Here is a 20,544-nt window from a genome sequence, read left to right on the forward strand (position 1 = left end):
TGACCATCTGGTGATGTCCATGTGTAGAGTCATCTCTCATGTTGTTGGATGAGGGTGTTCTTATACTCTATGTAAGAGGCTATGATGATCTTACATCAAAAAAATAAATAAAGCCACGCTCTCTGACAGTGTACTTGAAACTTCAACCATCTACTTATTTATGTTATAGCACAAAGTCTGAGTCACTGAACAGTGAGTAATTATTTACTAGAACAATAATGTATTACTATTGTGAAAATCATGTTTACAGAGACCAATGAACTATGGTATTTTTTTCAAATGACACTCATGTAGACCTACAAAGATTTAGCATAAAGTAACTTCTAATTTTGGAGAAGACAATGGCAAGCCACTCCAGTACTATTGCCTAGAAAATCCCATGGATGGCAGAGCCTGGTAGGCTGCAGTCCATGGGGTCGCTACAAGTCAGACATGACTGAGCGACTTCACTTTTACTTTTCACTTTCACACATTGGAGAAGGAAATGGCAACCCGCTTCAGTGTTCTTGCCTGGAGAATCCCAGGGAAGGGGGAGCCTGGTGGGCTTCTGTCTATGGGGTCACACAGAGTCAGACACGACTGAAGTGACTTAGCAGCAGTAGCAGCAGCAACTTCTAATTTGTAACATCAAGCACAGAATTTAGTTGTAGTTTTTCTTAAGGCTGATGAATTTAATAATGTACGTCAGGATGGGTGGTACCTTACACCTAAAAGGTCAATATGCTAAAAATCATAGTATTAATCTGTTAGGAAATAAACTTCTGAGAAAGAGATTCAGGTAGGTAGAGATTAGCCCAATTAGTTTTAACATACTGTACACTCATCTAAAAGCCATAGTGTATGAATAAGGTACTTTTTATTTACGTCTAATAGTAAATTGTATATTGGAAAGAAATCTGTTGCTCTGGCCAAGCACTATTCACTTCTGTTACTGATCTTTGAACAGACTGGCACAAACATGAAGATGGTACATTACGTGGACAGCAACTGACACAGATGCAGCTTTTAGCGCATGTTTACCTCCAGTGTACCTGTACTGCTTAACATGACAATCCTGCATTTTCTCCCAGACATTTTATGGTATTGGCCAGACTTGTCATTCTTACTATCCAATGAAACATCGGAATTACTGAAGACTGCAATAAATATCCAAACTGTTTTTGTGACCTAAAAAAGCCACACTTACTCATTTGATTTATTGCAAAACAAATCAAATGAAATCTCTGGGTATCCCTTGGATCAGACCCATGTTATAAAAAGTCTGCTTATCATATTGTAGCACTACTGTATTTGCTGCTCGAGGCATAAAATAAAAGCAAGCTATTTGACTCACAATCTTATAATGATCACATTTAGTGGGTGGCTGGATTTTTGTGTTGGGGAGTGCCAGATCTGTTTATAAAGCTCAATTTAAAGTTCCCTGGGAATCAAACTACATAGAAAACATAGCAACTTAGCAGTTCATAACGAGCCTTGAGAGAAATTGATTTTCTTTTCTCTTTTGCTTTCATAGTGAGAGAAAAATGCAATTAATGAGGCATCAATTTTTATGGTGCTGTCAGGAGGAGGAGGAAAAGAAAAAGAGGAGAAGGAGAACGAAAAGAAAAAGGAAGTGGGAAGCTTGTTGAAACAGCATTATTTTTTCCAAAGCAGCTATTACACCAGACTTAGATAAGAATGACTTTTAAGTATTTGTCTCACCCTTGACTCAGGGTTATGACCAGAGTGTAATAAAACTAAAAGGCAAGATAAAACCATCCTTGAGTCTTTCTTACCTGAGTAGAATAGAACAGGGATAATTTCCTTAACAGTTTGTTCAAATATGCAACGTTTTCAATGAAGCTACCATGATCTTTATTTAAAATGGCCAGTGCCCAAGTCCCCTGATTCTACTCTGCTTTTATGTTCTTCTACATCATTTATCAACCTCTAAGTACAATATGATTGACTTTATTATTTATTAATAATGTATTATGAATATGTTTTCTGTCTATATGCCCTTCCCAGGGAAACAATGTTTGTGCTCCTCAGTGATGGACTCACCGATCTAGAACAGTGCCAGGTACCGTCTGTTCCTTCCCACACAAATCCACTGAACGAACATCAGTGTGATTTATGCCCAGAAAGGCTGCCAGAGTGTAAACATGTAAGACAGACCAACAGCATAAAAAGCCAACTGTGCTTCTAATAAAGATCATATTTACCTCTTATGTACAAGGATTATAATTTTAAATCCATCACACATTCATAGACTCAATTATAACTTTGTCCATATAAAACCCTGCAGAGCAGACTCTTAATTCCCACCAACATTCAATCAACCTTCAACAAAAGTTACAGGAGTTCTGATAAACATATTAACATTTACAGTTAGTCTTGACTGCTTACTTTCCTCTCTGCTTTATGTGGAAGACTTTTTGTTTTGCCCGTTTTATGGGAAAATTGTGACAGTCTTATAAAGGTCGATTTATTCAAACTACTTCCCCAAGGCAGACTTTAGGCGACATACAAGACTCCACAGAAAGGAGAAGGAATAGTACTTCATGCTCAAGTTAGAAATGTGAAATATACAGAAAGATTTATTGTCAGTTTCCTCCTATGTCTCATAACCAGACAGAACAAGTCACAAATTGTCTGACTATCCGCAAGATGAATTTGTGCTCTTTACTGCCTTAAGCTGTGAAATGTTTTAGTAGCTTTTTAACACCAAAGCTTTCTCCCTGCAAACACACACTTAGTATTTGGCTTTATTACTTTACTCTTTAAAAAGTCAGGTTTCGCTAAAGATAACACTTATATAGAAAATACACTGAATTTAGTATACTTAGTTTTAACATACTTTTGGAAAATACTTTTAAATGCAGAGGGGAATATAACAGAAACTGTCACACAGCTGTTTTAGTGGCTGAAATGTGGCTTGGAATAGCATCTTTTCAAAATGAAGAGAAAATTAAATGCTTCTGATCAAGGTTCAAAGTCCCCTGTCATATTTTTGTCATGTGAACAAATTGGATGATTTTAACTTCCTGAACATTAAGTCCAAGAATTAAAATCACACAATATTATGGTAAAAAAAAATGTATAGATTGTGAACAGCCTTTTAATGATACTTATCTAACAGTTTCAGGGCAAACACCATTATTCCCAGTGGCTTTGCGAATACTGGGAGGAAACAAATGAGACTGGAGGAATATGCTTATATTCTTTGCATCTCTGTACATTATGGGCTTCCCAGGTGGCATTAGTGGTAAAGAACCTGCCTGCCAATGCAGGAGACATAAGAGATGTGGGATCGATCCCTGGGTTAGGAAGATCCCCTGGAGGAGGGCATGGCAACCCACTCCAGTATTCTTGTCTGGAGAATCCCATGGACAGCGGAACCTGGCAGGCTAGAGTCCATGGGGTCACAAAGAGTTGGACACAACTGAAAACTTAGCACACACACGTTACAGCATCTGAGAACTATTTTTTAAATATAATTTTTACAATCAGGAAAGGCAAACAGTTAATACAAGAACAATGAGAATTTTCAAAATTTTAATTCACTGCTAGACACTCTCTTTTAGATGATGATAAACAGCTAAATGATCTAATTTATTAAGTATTTTGAACACTGAGCTTCCAAATCAGCAGAGGCCTATTCATATTTGAACATTGCAATAGTATTTTTAGCTAAGATACAAGAGCTCCATTTTATTAAAACATTAGTAGGGCCAGGTATTGGTCTAAACCCACTGTAAATATTTCCTTTAGCTCTCAAACAAACTTAGAAAGCAGGTGATCTTGCTATTTTCATTTTTTAGATGAAGAAAGTGCAGCCAGAGTAAATGTGAAAAGTGCAGGTGTCGTGTCCCTAGATACTGAATTACAGAACTGAACAGGGATGGGCCTGTCCTGCCCAGAAGTCTGCTTGTCACCGTCCACACTGTCCTGCACTATACCATCATGGGACCTAATAGACGGAGATTTCTCGAGACAATAAACGGATACCTTTAACAGTACCATATGGGACAAGCTGGAAGATTTTCTGAGTGGTGAGCACATAGAAGAAAGTGAATAATGGGAAATTCTTAGAAACCAAGTCTACAGAGGCCACAGCGCAGAAGACAAAAGACACAGCTGAAGGCCACTTCCACACCTCCACCTGTACAAACATTCCTGATTTTAAAAGGTTTCCAAACCCTTCCTTTAGTAGAAACGAGAAGTAGTTTGTATGAATTTAGTATTTTAACGTGATTTTCTTTCTCTATTTCACATAGAGATACAGGATATTCTATTTGCCTGGGTATAATATGTACTTTAACGTCACAAAAAAAATAAGACCAGTATTCTCCATTAAGTCTCTTTTGCTATAATGCAATAATATGGACTTTAAAACTTCTGCATTATTAAAAACTATCTTTTACCAACACTTGTTCCCAAATAGGGAAATGAAGTATAAGGAACTAGAGTTTAATATAAACTTATTTTTCCAATAAAAATTTCAGAATAAAGACTAAAAATAATAATAAACCAGTTGCTCTAAATAGGTAAATATCACTGAGCAAATTCAGACTAGATTAAGACAATAGATTGTCTATTAAGACAAAATCGGAAGTTTTAAAACCATCATTATAACATATACATGACAAAGAACAAAATGGAAGTGTGATGTTAAGAAAAGTAGAAAATCAAAATACTGGGTTGGCCAAAAGGTTTGTTTAGGTTTTCTCATAAGATGTTATAGAAAAACTCAAATGAACTTTCTGGTCAACTCATTAAATTGCAGCCAGTTGGCAACAATCAACAAAGAACGCAATGGCAACTGAACCCAACCAACCAGAGCAAGGGGCTTCCCTAGGGTGTATGGGCCGAGCACTTCAGTGTCACAAGGAGCAACAGGTAAAAAGCAAAATGCACAATCTCTGGCCTCACCTGGGACTCCCAGATAAGAACCTGCATTTTAACAAGATTCACAAGTGACTCAGATGCCTTTTTTAAGTTTGAGAAGTGCTGGAGTCCGGGCTGGCTGAGTCAGGGTTGGTGGCCTCAGGGATAGAGGGGGTCTCTGTCTACACCATCATGTCAGGGCTGGGGGGCTGAAGGCTGTAGACAAAGCAGATGGTAAAAGCAAGCCCAGGAATCCTCCCTGGTGGCCGAGAGGGCTGTGGGGTGGGGGCCAGCCAAATGTGAACAGATTGGAGGAGAGAGCAGGCAAACCTGCTAGGATGCTTTAGCGAAGTGCTGGCAAACTCAAGGATCAGGAAAGTCATGCCATGTGCAATGTGGTGCCCCATGTGGCCAGCACGGGGAAGGCAGAGCTGACCGGACCCTGGCCCAACCCCCGTCCAGAGGATATGTGACTCAGGCTGGGGCTCTTGTGCCCAGAGAGGCTCTCAAGAGACTCGGAACTGAACTTTGACAGAACGTCAAGGTATCTGTTAGGAAAATGAATGGTGGGCCCTAAACCAAAGGAAAAAAGAGAAAAGTAGGATATTCAGGACTGGCACACAGTGTCAACACAGCCCTGATTTTGCAGATCAGAAGCAGTATTGCACAGGGAGATGAGGAACAGGCTCTGGTCTTGAACTGTCTGGGGCAGAATGGGCTCCACAGCTTAGAAGCTGGATCCAGACTTACTTCTCTCATCTGTGTGCTTAAGTTTCTTCTTTTGTAAAATGGGGACATGAAAAGTATTTACCTCATAGTCACAGTGAGGGCTGATGAAATAATAACAGCATACCCCTGAGCGCAGTGCCTGGACTCAATGCAGATTAGCCACGGTTATGACACAGGGCTCAGGAAGGGTAGGACCTGCCTAAGAAACAAGTTAAAACTGAAAAAACAGTTGGGACAGTTTGAAAGCAGTTGGGAACAGCAGAGAGTAAGAAAACATTACAGTTAGATTTCAGTTTGTAATAGAGAAACCTAAGTCACAAAAAGGGGTATTTTAGTTGTTGATGAAGAAATGCAGTGAATTATTTACTCAGGGCCTGGAAAACTCCAAAGAGGAAGGACACGTTAGTGGGGAGAAATGCATAGCAAAGGAAATAAGACTCTTCACTGACTACACCACTTTGAAGCATCAACATTGAGCATCCCCAGTGTGGGAGTATCTTGGAGTTAACACCCCTTTGGGGAGATGAAAATTTCCCCCAAGAAATCAGGTCTCAGAAACCTAAGGAATTCCAAGGAGGAGACAGTTAAGAGCAGTCACTGCAGGCTGAGTGATGTCACAGGCTGAACAACTAAAATTAAAGTGAAGAAAGCCCTAGGATCTTGCCTAGAGTATAAACATACAGTGACAAGAACAGGCGGTATTTGGTTAGAAACTAAGGCACCTGGCTCACTAGATAGATCCACATTCAACTTAGAGGTCAGGTGCCAGAAACCCAAAGATCAGGGACAAAGGGGATTTAGGGCAAGATAAGTGCCCACAATTAAATTAGCCTCAGGACTCCCCTGGTGGTCCAGTGGTTAAGAATCCACCCTCCAATGTGGGGGGTGCAGGTTTGATCCCTGGTCGGGGAACTAAGACCCCACATGCCGTGCAGTAACTAAGCCTGCACACCACAACTACTGAGCTCACATGCTGCAACTAAGGCTCAATGCAGCCAAATAAATTTTAAAAACTAAAATTAACTTCTTCATTAAAGATTTTACCCAGATATATTTTAGTTCAGTGATCGTGGATCTAGACAATCAGTGCTCATGTAAAGCAGGACCCAAAACACTGCAGATCACTGTGATTTGGAGCTCATGATGGAATGCTGTGATACAGATTTCTGGAAGCATTAATTTACCTGAAAAGGTAGTTGGGGTGATGCTGTGTTTTTATTCTGTCCCAGTGCCCTTTGAAACTGGGTAGGAGATATGTCAGTGAGGGCTGTGTTGTCCAGTTCTGAGGAGGCTGATTGGGAATGCCTGTCTCCACAGAGGCAAGCTGTGTATAATGGGAGTTCCAGCTTCATGCTGGTGGGGGAAGCCTAACACAGCCTGTCTGTCCCACTGATTACAACGGAAACTTCTGGACACACAAAAAGCAATGATCTGGGGGTTCTGGAGAAGCAAACAAAAGTAGAGTGTAAAAGGAAGTCAGGTCCAGAGAGGTGAGCCCCAAGGAGGTGTGGTGGTGGTTTAATCGTGAAGTCGTGTCCAACTCTTGCAACCCCAGGCTCATGTGTCCATGGGATTCTCCAGGCAAGAATACTGGAGTGGGTTGCCATTTCCTTCTCCAGGGGGATCTTTCCGACCCAAGGATTAAACCTGGGTCTCCTGCATTGCAGGCAAATTCTTAACCAACTGAGCTATGAAGGGGTGAAGGTTCCCATTTTATTTTTCTTCTCTTCTTTGACTTTGCCCAGAGGATGAGGCTCTGTCTCAGAGCTGCACCGTGGAGCAGCAGGCAGTGCAGCCGAGATCCCACAAAAGTGATGACTGAGATGAACCTAAAGAAGCACAACAGAGGCTCTGAGAAACGAACTAAGATGTAAACCAATGTCTAAGTCTCTGTTACCCCAAGGGTCATATGCATGGCACAGACCAAAAGCAGTGAAGAGCCTGGCCTAACCTGGGAGCCTAGCCAGGTTAATAGCCTGCTAAAAACAGCATTATCCAGAGGAATTTAGTAAGACCCAAAGTCTACATGAAATAATGTTCAGAACATCCAAGATATGGAAAAAATGATTCGACAAACAGAACAAGGTAAAGGTGAGCAATTCTCAAGGAGAAATACAATCAACAGATGCCAACCCTAACTTAACCCTGATGCTGGAATCATCTAAGATGAGAGAGTGGCTAAGCTTCAGAAGGTAAAAGTAAACACAGTTGAAATGAATGGAAACATACAATTCTTACGAAATAAGCAAAAACTATGAAAAAGAACTAGTAATTTCCCAAATGAAGAAAATACTTGAAAGAAAAAAATTTCTCAGTGGGTTAAACAGCAAAACAGATAATGAGGAAAAGAGTCAGAGATCTTAAAAAAAAACAAGCAATCATCAAATTTGAACAACAGAGAAGCTCTGGGAAAAAACTTGTAAGAACTTGTGAGACCACCTTAAAGGGTCTAACATATGTGCTACTGGAGTCTCAGAGTAGAGGGGAAAGAGGTTGGGGCAAAAAAAAAATCTTGGAAAAAAAAATGGCCAAAAATTTGATGAATGTCATAAATTTTCAGATTTGAGAACTCTGGGAAATCCAGACAGGTTAAATTCAAAAGACACATCATAATCAGTGCTAAAAATCAAAGATAAGGAAAAAACTTGAAAACAAATAGAGAATAATTATACATAGAGATAAAGCCAAAAAATCATCAATATATTAATATCAAATAAGAAATAAAATAATCACATAACCCGAAAGAAGGCAGGAAAGGGGAACAAAAAACAAATCATAAAATATCAATAGTAGGCTTAAATCCATATCTATAGTTAAATGTAAATTTAATATGAACATATATGTGTGTGCTTAGTCGCTCAGTTGTGTCAGACTCTTTGCGACCCCATGGAATATAGCCCACCAGGCTCCTCTGTCCATGAGGATTCTCTAGACAAGAATTCTGGAGTGGGTTGCCATGCCCTTCTCCGGGGGATCTTCCCAACCCAGGGATCAAACCCAGGTCTCCCACATTGCAGGTGGAGTCTTTACCGTCTGAGCCACCACAGAAGCCCTATATTAAACTTTAAATATATCAATAAATGACACTGATTATTAAATTGGATAACTAAAACAAGCCCCGATACTATCCTGTCTGAAAGACACAGATGGGTTAAACTAAAAGAAAGTGATGTACCAGGCAAACAATAAGCAAAGGAAAGCTTGATATATCACATAAAGTAACTTCAGGATAATGAATATTACTAGGGGTAAAAAAAGAACATTACACAATAAAAGTGACTTCACTAAGAAAACAATACTCCTAAATGTGTATCCACCCAGCAACAGAGCTTCTAAATCTATTAAGTAAAAGTGGACTAATGTGAAAAGAGAAATAGACACATCTACAGTTAGAGAATGTAACAATCTTCTCCCAACAATTAACAGAGCAAGTGGCCAAGTAATTAATAAAAATACAGAAGACCTAAATAATAATATCAACCGTGACTTACATAATATGTATAAAACACTCTATTCAGCAACAACAGAACACAACACACAGAACATTCAACAACACAGACTGTATTCTGGGCTAAAACAAAAAAGAAATTCTGACAAAAAAATAATTGAAATCATACAAAGCATATTCTCTGACTATAATGGAATTAAACAATAAATCAATAGCCAAAGGATACCTGGATAATCCCTAAGTATCTGAAAATTAAATAACACATATGTAAACAACTCACTGATCAAAGAAGTCACAACAGAAATTAGAAAATATTCTGATCTTAATGATATGTTATAAAAACACAATAAATAAAAAGTTGTAGGATGCGGTGCTTAGAGGCAAATTTAAACTTATGCCCAGCTAATACTTAAACATTTTTAAAGGGGTTTTTGCTCAGTGATCAAAAATTCAACTTGATAAAACTAGAAAAAGAAATCTAAAGTAGGCAGAGAAAGGGGCTTCCCAGGTGGTGCTGGTGGCAAAGAACCCACTTGCCGGTGCGGGAGACATAAGAGACACGGGTTCGATTCCTGGGTCAGAAAGATTCCCTAGAAGAAGGCATGGCAATCCACTCCAGTATTCTTGGAGAATCCCATGGCGAGAGGAGCCTGGTGGGCTACAGTCCATACGGTCACAAAGAGTTGGACACGACTGAACTTACTTAGTACGCACACACTGCTACAGAGAGAAGGTCCAGTGAAACACCAATCCCATGACACAGGTATCTTGAAAGTCTCAATGTCATAAGTACAGAAAGACTACAAAGATTTCATTTTAGAGGCCAAAAGGTGTTGAAGATGAGATTTCTTTTCCACTTGAAAACTTCCAGCATTGTGCCTTCTGAAGTTAAATTCTCACTGTCTTACTTCCTCAGCATCACACAAACCATCACTTACCAACCAAGACAACGAGTCTGTATTTCTCGTTCGTCTGCCGTCGATAGGGTGTTACTTCCTCATATGTGGGTACATCGGCTGTATCATACTGGTCACTCCTCTTGCACTCGTACATGGATTTATTTGTTTTCTTATCTTTTCTACTAAGACGGAAACTTCTTCTAAAACCAGCTGCAAATACAAAAAAAAAAACTTTTTAGCAGTTAGAACTAAAAAAAGAACCCCCTCTAAAAAAAATTTAAAAAACCCCTCAAAGTTGGGCTGGATTTTATTTACTATAATTGCATTACCAGTGCACTGAGTAATAAAAGGGAAATAGATCCTCCATGATTTCATTAAAACAACTGATAAAAGAATCATCTAACATTTAATTATATAGTTATAATATTTTAGGTTTTGTTTGCTTCCCAATCATAAAGAGTTCTTTTCAAAAATCAGGAAACAAAATAAAGAGCTCAGATATCATAAAGAACATTTTTTTCACAGACTGATGAACACAATTGTAAGAAAAATTTAAAAGCACTGCAGAAATCTTTTAAATATAAATGATGAATTCTCCCATTCATAAATACTAGAATCTTTTACACTGTGTTCTAAGCACAGCCTAACAACATCCCTGTGGCACAGATAGCATCTATAGTTAAACAGAAAAAAAACTGAAAGTTAGGAAGAGCAGTGTCCAAAAGGCCTCTGCCTGGATCAGGCAGACAGAACCAGACTATCACTGACAGCAAGTTACTTCACTGTTCAGAGATCCCAGTGGGTAGAGTAAATGACCAAGCCTCAGATTCTTTTCTCCTATAGAAATTCTATGCTAATATTGAAATGAATAGCCATTCCCTTCTCGGGGCATCTTCCTAACTCAGGGACCGAACCTGGGCCTCTCCTGCATTGCAGGTAGATTCCTTACTATCTGAGTCATTAAGGAAGCCCTTTATAATGTGAAGCTGACTGAAATTTGAAAATATGTTTCTGAGCCACAATTGTGTACTCTTATTAATACCGTGTCATATATTACTGAAACACCTTTTCAAGTATTTAAGTAAGTTTCCTATCTGCTTAAACAGCTCCCTTCAGCACACTGCTGTCATTTGAAATGTTGGCTTAGAAAAGCGAAGGCAAAAGTTCCTTTTCTCAGGCAAACCCTGTTTCATTCTGCTTGTTCTTCACATAGTTATATCATTCTGGTTTAATGTCTTTTCTTGAAGAGTGGTATTTACCATACACATCATTCAAGGATTCTTGGCCTAACGAACACTCTCAAACTCCAGACTTTAAAGGGAGGCAACAGTCTGCTTATTACAATATGACAAATATTCTATATCAGTTTCATAACATAAAACAAATGCAAACATATTTTTAAATGTATAAAAACAGATTCTCTTTAAAAAGAATACTAATCAAATCTGGTAAACAGGAAAAAAAAAACTTTAATAAAGGTATTTTATAATAAAATGCAATAATGTGAATTTTAGAGAACACAAAGAAAAATAAATATTACTGTTGGATTTAAAAATTAATATTCAAAATAAAGGCAATATTAAAAAAATTAATGAATGTCCATGGAGTTATATCACTTACCTTATAGATTCACAGTTTAATAAAAATCAAAATATTAAGAATGGAGTGATAAATATGTTCTGATAATATGTTCCTGGAACCCACTAAGAGTTGGTCTGATCTTGAGATACTAGGATTATTTGAGGGAGAAGATTTACAAAGAATTTGAAACAAGGAAGACATCTGCTCTAATAATCTCTTATTAAAGACAAAAGGAAAAAGCAAACAGAATAAATGATGAAACATATCATCTTAGAAAGGTGAGATTTCAGAGACAAAGAAGAGGAAATGTGCCAATCCGGTCCTAGGATGAAGAAAAGATGGGTGAATTCTAAGAATCTTAGCTGCACAGAGAAGTCAAACTTCTATGGTGAGGGTCAGAGGACAAACTGTAATTATGTTTTGTATTTTTTTTGGAAAGACTCATGAGACATCCTGTACGATTAGCAGGTAGAACTAAAAATCCCTTCACAATTATTCCTCATATGGAGGGAGAGGTTTCCTCAAGTCACTACAAACATCTGGCACAGAAATGGATTGAAGACATACATGCCTCATCCACAATGAATCCAAAAGTGAAAACCGGAAAAATTCCTGATTGACGAATCCCAGCTAAATCCTGAATTTTAGGTAAGTGAAAATGCTTACCTAATGGAGTCTTTATGATTAACTGAAGTTTTCACCTTTGTCATAAACAATAATGAGATAGTGGGGGAAAGAGAAAAGGAAACCAGATTTCTAACGTGAGATCTCCATGGACATGCAGGGTGAGGAGCTGGAGGTGACTTGGGGGTGTGAGCTGCACAGCACTTGGTACAGAAAAGGTATTTAATTAAAGTAAAAGGTAAATCTCTGGTGGCTCAGTGGTAAAGAATCTGCCTGCCAATGCAGGAGACATGGTTTCAAAGATCCCTTGGAGAAGGAAATGGCAACCCACTCCAGTACTCTTGCCTTGGAAATCCCATGGACAGAGGAGCCTGGCAGGCTATTATAGTCCATGGGGTTGCAAAAGATTCGGACATGACCTAACAACTAAAACCACGACAACAGATTTCCTAAACAGGATTTTTAAAAGGTAACTCCTAAAATTCTACTATCGTTCCTGTTCATTTCCTTAATGTAAATTTTGACAAAGCCAAACACACTGGGATTTTCACAAAGATAACCGTACGAAGCCTACAAAAAGGACACAGCACCACGTCTGTGAAGGTTCAGAGCTGGAGCAGCCCCGGAGAGGAGAGCGTCAGGTTGCTGGGACCCAGCCCTGCCAGCACATCGGGGATGTTTAATAAAAATACTCCTGCACTGGCCCGCGCACTATGACACGGCCCTGACCTCGCTCACATGTTTTCCAGGTGGCCACGACCACGCATGCGCAATTCCCACAGGTTCTGAGGCCTGAGTGTCTTGGCCCAGCGCCTCGTTTAGAAAACAAAAGGGGAAAAGTCAGCCAGGTCCACTGGGATCCCATGGGTGCAGGGGCTCCTCGCTGACTGTTAAAGGCTCAGACCTGGGTCACTGGCTTCCTCACCAACTTGGGTGACTCACCAATGTTTTAAAAACTTCCTGAAGCCTCATTTCTCAGCTTTAAAATGAGGATAATAACTATTGACCTCTCACAGGATATTAAGAATTAAATAATTTATGTGAAGCATTTGCCCAGGACCTGGCGTATGGTAAATGCCTTACACTGTAGACAGAGATTAGTACCTGACTGCTGCTGCTAAGTCACTTCAGTCGTGTCCGACTCTGTGTGACCCCACAGACAGCAGCCCACCAGGCTCCGCCATCCCTGGGATTCTCCAGGCAAGAACACTGGAGTGGGTTGCCATTTCCTTCTCTGACTAGATCCCACCTAACCTGAAAGTGTCTCCAAGGCAGGAACACACTGTGTTCCCTATTGTTCCTATAGCACACGTCTAGCAGAACGGGAAAAGCAAATGAAGGGGCTTCGTGTTTGAGTAATGTTATAAAATACACAAAATATTAAATCCAGATCTAAATATGTTAACTATTAAAAGTAGTTTAGTAAAGCAGTAAGGCATTTTTAAAGAGATAAAAATTCAGTGTATGTTACCTATCCTTTCTTTTTTTTTAGATACTCTTTCTAAGGATGTGCTATCTGTGTTATTACAGTTACATTTAGACAGCATCTCTCTTTTCTGTCCTGACTTATGGTCCCTCACTCCACCAACACACACACGTATATATGTCACATATTTACACCACACAATAAATATATACACTCATGTACCCATACATATGGACACACATATACATACATACACATATATGTTGTTTATGTCACTCATTCGTGTCTGACTCTTTGTGACCCCCGCCCATGGACTATAGCCCGCCAGGCTCCTCTGCCTATGAAATTCTCCAGACAAGAATACTGGAGTGAGCTGACATTTCCTCCTCCAGGGGATCTTTCCAATCTAGGGATCGAACCCACATCTCCTGTGTCTCCCACACTGTAGGAGGATTCTTTCCCCACTGAGCCATTGGGAAAGTCATACACACACACACATATATATGCATACACAAAAAGAGAGTCAGAAAACAAGAAAAATCCCCAACCCAGAACAACCAGTAAAACAGCCAGAACAGAGGATATAACAAAAGGTATGAAATCCAGAGTAGTTACTTGTTTCTCAGATAAAAACAAAGCCAAACCAGGTAGCACAGAAGTCTGCCACTCACGGCAGCATAGAGACTGTCATTTTCAAATATCAGCGACACAGTGCAGGCATGTCAGCACAGCTTGGTTAAGTCTAAGCTTAAAGGAGAGTGAGCTCTACGTCAGGAAAAGGGGTTAATCATTTCTGGCCTTTGGGTCTTAGGTGGTTCTCTTATTAAAAGGAAGCTCAAGAATGTGTACTTAAATTGAAAGCAAGCAGAAGGTTCTTTCCAGTAAATGGGAATAAATCACCTAGAACGTATTTCATTCTAGTTCGTTTCGGTGCACAAGTCTTAGCAAGAGCTGGCTTTTAGACACCAGGAGCGGCAAAGCAGCACTAACAAGGAATTTGGAGTAAGGGAACGGTTTCATGCAAAATATATTTTTCCTTATATTTCACATTTTTGTAATTTATAATTGGCTCAACATTTTTATGGACAAGCTTTTTCCATGGCTCTTACCCACAGCTGCTAGAGATTTGTGTTTTTTTAAGAGAACAGCACGTCAGCTTTATTACAATAGGAAAGTGGCTTCACAGAGAAACCGCAGGTGCGGGTCAGCCCTTCATCACTCAGAGACACTTCTTATCTAATATTTTCCAGCAGGAATAATTTATGATAACTCGCTAACTTACTTAGTTGCGTGGTTCTGCTTAAAGTAAATTTTATTTTTTTTATTATAAAAGATGACACAAGTTGCAATAAACATTCCTGTACATTCCTGTTACTCTGTGTCACTGATGACTTCATTAGGGCAAACTGCAAGAAGCTTGATGGATCCTGTCCAAATGCTTCTCAGATGGGTTAATAAGAACATACATCTCCACTGGCAGCAAACACAACTGCGTGTTTTACCATTCTCTCATCAAAGGACTTCTAATCATTTAAAAATCTTTAGTGATCTTACAAGTGAAAAATTGTATACCATTTCATTTTAACTGTTAAGTTAAACCTGTTTTTCACATTTGTAACTCATTTGCATTTATTTCTTCTGTGAATTGTTGGTTAATACTTGTTGATCACTTTTTTTGGGGTCTACATAAGTAGCATACACATACATGTATCTTTCAAGGTCATAACTCTTGGCCCCATTTTTTGCAAAGATGTTAAGATTTTCAGTTTTCCTTTTCAAAGAAATTTAAAGGTTTATTTATTTGAATCTGTGAATTTCTTTCCTTTGTAATTTCTTCCACTATTTTTATGACTTTCCTACCATTAATCTGATAAATACCCAAATTTTCTTAAATTAAAAAAATAGGTTACATGGCTTTACACTTAATTTTTAAAATCCATCTGGAATTACTCAGGTATGATTATGAGATCAAGTTTGTGAGATGAGGCTGTAACTTTATAGTTTTCTAAATAATTAGCCAGTGGCCCCAGAAATCCTTACTGAACAACCCTTTTCCAACTTTATGTTAATACACACTTTGTACTGAAACACCAGATAGTGAGTTATGTTTTGACCACACACACACAAAAAAAAGGTAATTCTTGGTCTGAGTGTAAATCATTCCCTTATTATTAATTTCAATATCAAAACAGAAGCGGTGGTGCTGGTGGTGGTAGTGGGTATTTGTTGAGAACTTACAGATGACAGACACCATCTGAAGCACTTATATGGGTTGGATCATTTAATTCTCACAACAACAAATGGGGCAGGCATAACAATCTAACAGGTTTAAGTAACTCTTCTTTTACTGTCATAAAAAGAAAACAATCCTTGGTTCAAATAGTAAATGATGAAAGTCCAGAAGAAAGCTTGAAATGTTATTCTACATACACAGATGTTTAAGAGAAAAACTGGTAAGCATTCAATGACTTTTGTTTTTATACTAAACTTTTTATTTTGTACATGAGTATGCCTACTAACAATGTTGTGATAGTTTCAAGTGTACAGCAGAGGGACTCAACCATACACATACATGTATCCATTCTCCCCCAAACTCCCCTCCCATCCAGACTGCCAGATAACATTGAGCAGAGTTACCTGTGCTATACAGTAGAACCGTCAGTGGTTTTATGAAATAACTTACTAGGAAAAGTTTATCAAAGAGAAGCAGCAGTTTAATTTAGGGAGTAAAAATCATAAGCTCTTTTTCCGTTAGAAGATATTTTTCAAATATAATTAAATATATATATTTGATATTCCTCTATATTTAAGATGATGTGTAAAATAGAAAAATATATGCAACAGTGTCATTGCCCTCAAAGTATTCCTGTCTACTAGGGGAATAGAGATTATTCCAAATACTTGTAATTTATGTGTTTTCACAACATAGGCTCAGGACAGAAACTAAAATTTTTTAGCAAGTACTTCTAACCTGATTTGACTTGACATTTCTCTTAAGAAGGAAAAAAAAAAAAAATTAAACTTAGGCAGTTGTTATTTGGTTACTTTCAAAACTACTTCACTATATTTGATAAATAGTATTGATATAACATCACTCATATAACACCATTCACCAAAAAGGGTATTAAATTTAACGCTTACATATGTAAGAATCATTTGGTATTAAAATTAACTTCAAATAATTATAGATAAGTATTATATCTATCCATCCTATACTTTCAGGCTTCCCTGTGGCTTAGGTAAAGAATCCGCCCACAATGCAGGAGACCCTGGGTTCAATTCTTGGGTTGGGAAGATTCCCTGGAGAAGAGAAAGGCCACCCACTCCAGTATTCTGGCCTGGAGAATGCCATGGACTGTATAGTCCATGGGGTTGCAAAGAGTTGGACACGACTGAGCGACTTTCACATCCTATAATTTCAAATGTTAATGATATTTTTAATAGTAAAAAACACCTTGAAGCATTTAAAACATATAGAAGTATGGGAATGATTAACTATGAAACACCTTTTCAAAGAAAGGGGGCTTAAGATACTGCTATATTTAAAATACATAACCAACAAGGACCTTCGTATAGCACAGGAAATGCTGCTCAATATCCTATAATAGTCTAAGTGGGAAAAGAATTTGAAAAGGAATAGATACATGTACATATATAACTGGATCACTTTGCTATACCCCTGAAACTAATACAGCACTGTTAATCAACTATACTTCAATGTAAAATAAAAATTTAAAAAGAACTATACAACACCATTAAGAAATGCATTTGCTATAGCAATAAATGGACATATACAATAGTCATAATTATACTGAGTTTTACTAATATAAAAACTGGTATGAATACAGCAAAAAGGTATACAAGCAGACAATATACTAGGGGGAGAGGGCTATGGGCAACTATTTTCTATTTTTAAAAGACTTTCCATAATGTTACATAATTTTACAATTTAAAAAATACACAAAAACACCAAACAAATGAAATCCAGTATTGGTAGGTGTATCTGTGAGGTTACATCAATATATAACAGAAAATACATTTTGCCTGTGTTTCAGAGGCAGGTAGCACTTTCCTGTATTTTGAAATAGATTATGAAAATAGATCAAATTTTTATATTCTTAAAGGTTAGGAACAGCCAATAGATTAAAACACTTAAATACTTAAAAAGCAATGAAAGCAAAAACAATGGCAAAAAATTTTTAGTGAGAATATAGTATAAAAACTAAAGATCAAAGATCAAGGAAGATAGAGAACCAGTGGACTCACCTAAGAAGTGAAGAGGGTAAAAGAAAAGCAGCCTGGGTGTTGGAAACTTAGAACTAAACTAATAAAACTGAATGTGGTTTTTTTTTTAAATCACAAATTGTTATCAGTTTCTTTGGCTCCCATAAATAAGTAGTTTCAGTGAAGATTTTTACAATGTAAATATTTATCATGTGAATGATCTTATTTTCATAAAATTTTGACATTTATGATGACATTTTATAAAAAAAAAATACATGATCATTTTATGGGCAGTATCTGCATTAACAAAAAAGGCCTTCCCCTCCAACAGAATCGTGATAACTCACCACCAACACTAACAGCCTCAGAAATCATGTGTGAACGAAAGTGTGACCTGCCTCTCTCTTAACCATAAGAAAACGGATACTAGTATGTGACCATTTGGACTTTTCAAAGGTTCCATCTTTGGTGATATTTCTGTAACCAGTCTGGTAATATCATTAGAAACTATGCATCCTTAATGTTTCTAAGAATATAAGCTTTTAATATGTTAAATGTTACAGATGCCTGCAGATTGGGAGTTTCAGTGAAACCTGCTTGAATTAATAACAGAGCAATATCAGTCATAAGCATCTCAAATATTAAGAGATTTATAGAAGTTCCTAATTTTTTGAAGAAATACATTTATTTTATGCAAACACAGTGAAGAAAAGGGCTTAGTTTCTTAAAAGAAAATAAAAATAAGCATTTTAATTCTTTCTTCTCACCTTAAATATACTAAAATGTGCTACTTATAAAAATTGGGAGAAAAGCCAAAAGACACTGTATGAAAGTTATTTTCTTAAAACAATGAATTAATTTGACCAAGCAAATATTTAATGAGTTCAGTAGGTACCTTAATTACATGGAAGAGAAAATATTATGATGAATGAACTTTTTAAGACTTTTAAAAAACTCATGTACACATTAATAAAAACTAAGTGGCTGGAAGTGATTATATAATGATAGGCTTCTGACAACAAAATGTTGAAAATTTCCATTAAAATAAACATTTTGAATATAATGACAATCTTGTTATGATGATATAAATCATAACAGACATGTAAAAACTATGTAGTAACATGACCCTACAACAAAGTTATTGTTGAAGTGATGCTCCCAGAGTATGCCAGCCATAAAATTATCCCAAAGACAAAGAAGGATAAAAAACAACAAACAAGTAAAAATCTGGGGAGGAAGTTTAAACTGAAAGGCAATGCCAGCACAAAACCATAAAAGTTACAGAGATCTGGAGATGGAGAGACTGAATTAGTCACCTTCTACATCCACCTTATAAAACAGTATCAGGGAGGGGGGATAAAGAAAAAAGAGAAAATTGAACATCATCAGGGATTACATTAACTGGCCATACAATGCTAATTTTGTATATAAAGGAGGAAAAGGCTTTTGAACAGGGAAAATTCACTTCTGGAATGTTACAAGTACAAAGTTGTTCTGAGTATAAAAGAAATGTTCAAATGCCATAAATACCCTTGAATTTTTCAGCTCATCTCCAGCTAAAAGTAAAAACAGAAACTCAAAGTATCTAATGAAATCATGGAAGCTAATGTAAAATATCAACCTGCAATTTCCAAGAAAAAAAAATCACCTAGGTCTTAAAAAGTTTTCCTGATACCATCGACAATTTTTTTTTAAGTATAGCACAGCATTACCATTTAAGAAAAAGAAAAACCATATGAGAATTTAATCTTCTTCCAGCCAGCTAATAAAGAAATGAGTCTTACTCTTTCAAAATTATAAGAAAATACAGTATGCACACATAAAAATGAATATAAAAATATAATTCTGAAAAGGGGAAAATTGGATTTGAAATTTTAATGTTATTTTTTTAAGTTGAGTCTATGCAACCTAAAATTCTCCAAGCAGGAATGGTTTCTGTCAGAGAGAATATTTCCAAGTAGTATTCCAGACATGTTGAGATTATGCAGAGTTCTTTCTTACTCAAGAAAGAACCTGTACCACGTTTGAAAGAATACTTCTAAATGTTCTCTTTGTATAAATTTTATTTTTTGGAAAAATATTAAAGCAGTATATTTTGACATAGCTGTACTTACCTATATAACATTCTTTAATAAAATGACTGAATATTGGAACAAATGGAATCTTATGCTAGATTTATAAAATAGGCAATGTAACCAGTGGCTCACTGGTGCTTAAACATGGGACAAATAAGAAACAGAATTAGGAAGAAATATAGAATTAGAGATGGGTAAATAAGTTTTAAAAGAAATAACAGGAAATGAATGGATTTGTTTTTACTGAATTTTATGGTAAACACTTTCGTTAAATAGAAAGAACAGTCTTAACTTACAGAAGTCCCAAAACTGATCTTGTTTTAAAAGAATGCATGAAGTGCTCCAGCAGGAGCAGAAGTGGAGAAAAACTGATGATTTTTCAGATCATTTGCGAGAAATTGTGTTGGAAGACAGATGCGTGATAAGCAGTGTTTTGTGAATTGTTTATAACACAGTTTCTATAATGAATTAAACAGAGCGAAAACATTCTGTAATTCTTACCAGTTAAAAGAAAAGGCCAGTTATTTTCATAAGAACTATTTTGTATTGTAGTAGGAAAAGGGAGACAGAATCTTTAAAGCTTGCATTTCTACCACTGAGAAGCAATCACCCTTTGGAAGTCAGCATACGCATGTGTACACACACACACCAAAGACACACTAAGTCTCA

The 20,544-nt window shown here is 37.1% G+C and overlaps 1 protein-coding gene across 1 annotated transcript in view; it reads right to left on the reverse strand.

Annotated features, from left to right (window-relative positions):
- MPP7 (MAGUK p55 scaffold protein 7) overlaps window positions 1-20,544 on the reverse strand; it is a 231,850-nt gene that overhangs the window by 24,990 nt on the left and 186,316 nt on the right. The window contains exon 12 of the mRNA XM_055430192.2: window positions 9,985-10,155. Within this exon, the coding sequence (XP_055286167.2) occupies window positions 9,985-10,155 (171 nt within the window). The remainder of the gene's footprint in view (window positions 1-9,984; window positions 10,156-20,544) is intronic.

Source organism: Moschus berezovskii, chromosome 15 (genome assembly GCF_049115385.1).
Source record: "Moschus berezovskii isolate FMDL1 chromosome 15, NW_MosBer_1.0, whole genome shotgun sequence".
Classification (NCBI taxonomy): Eukaryota; Metazoa; Chordata; class Mammalia; order Artiodactyla; family Moschidae; genus Moschus; species Moschus berezovskii.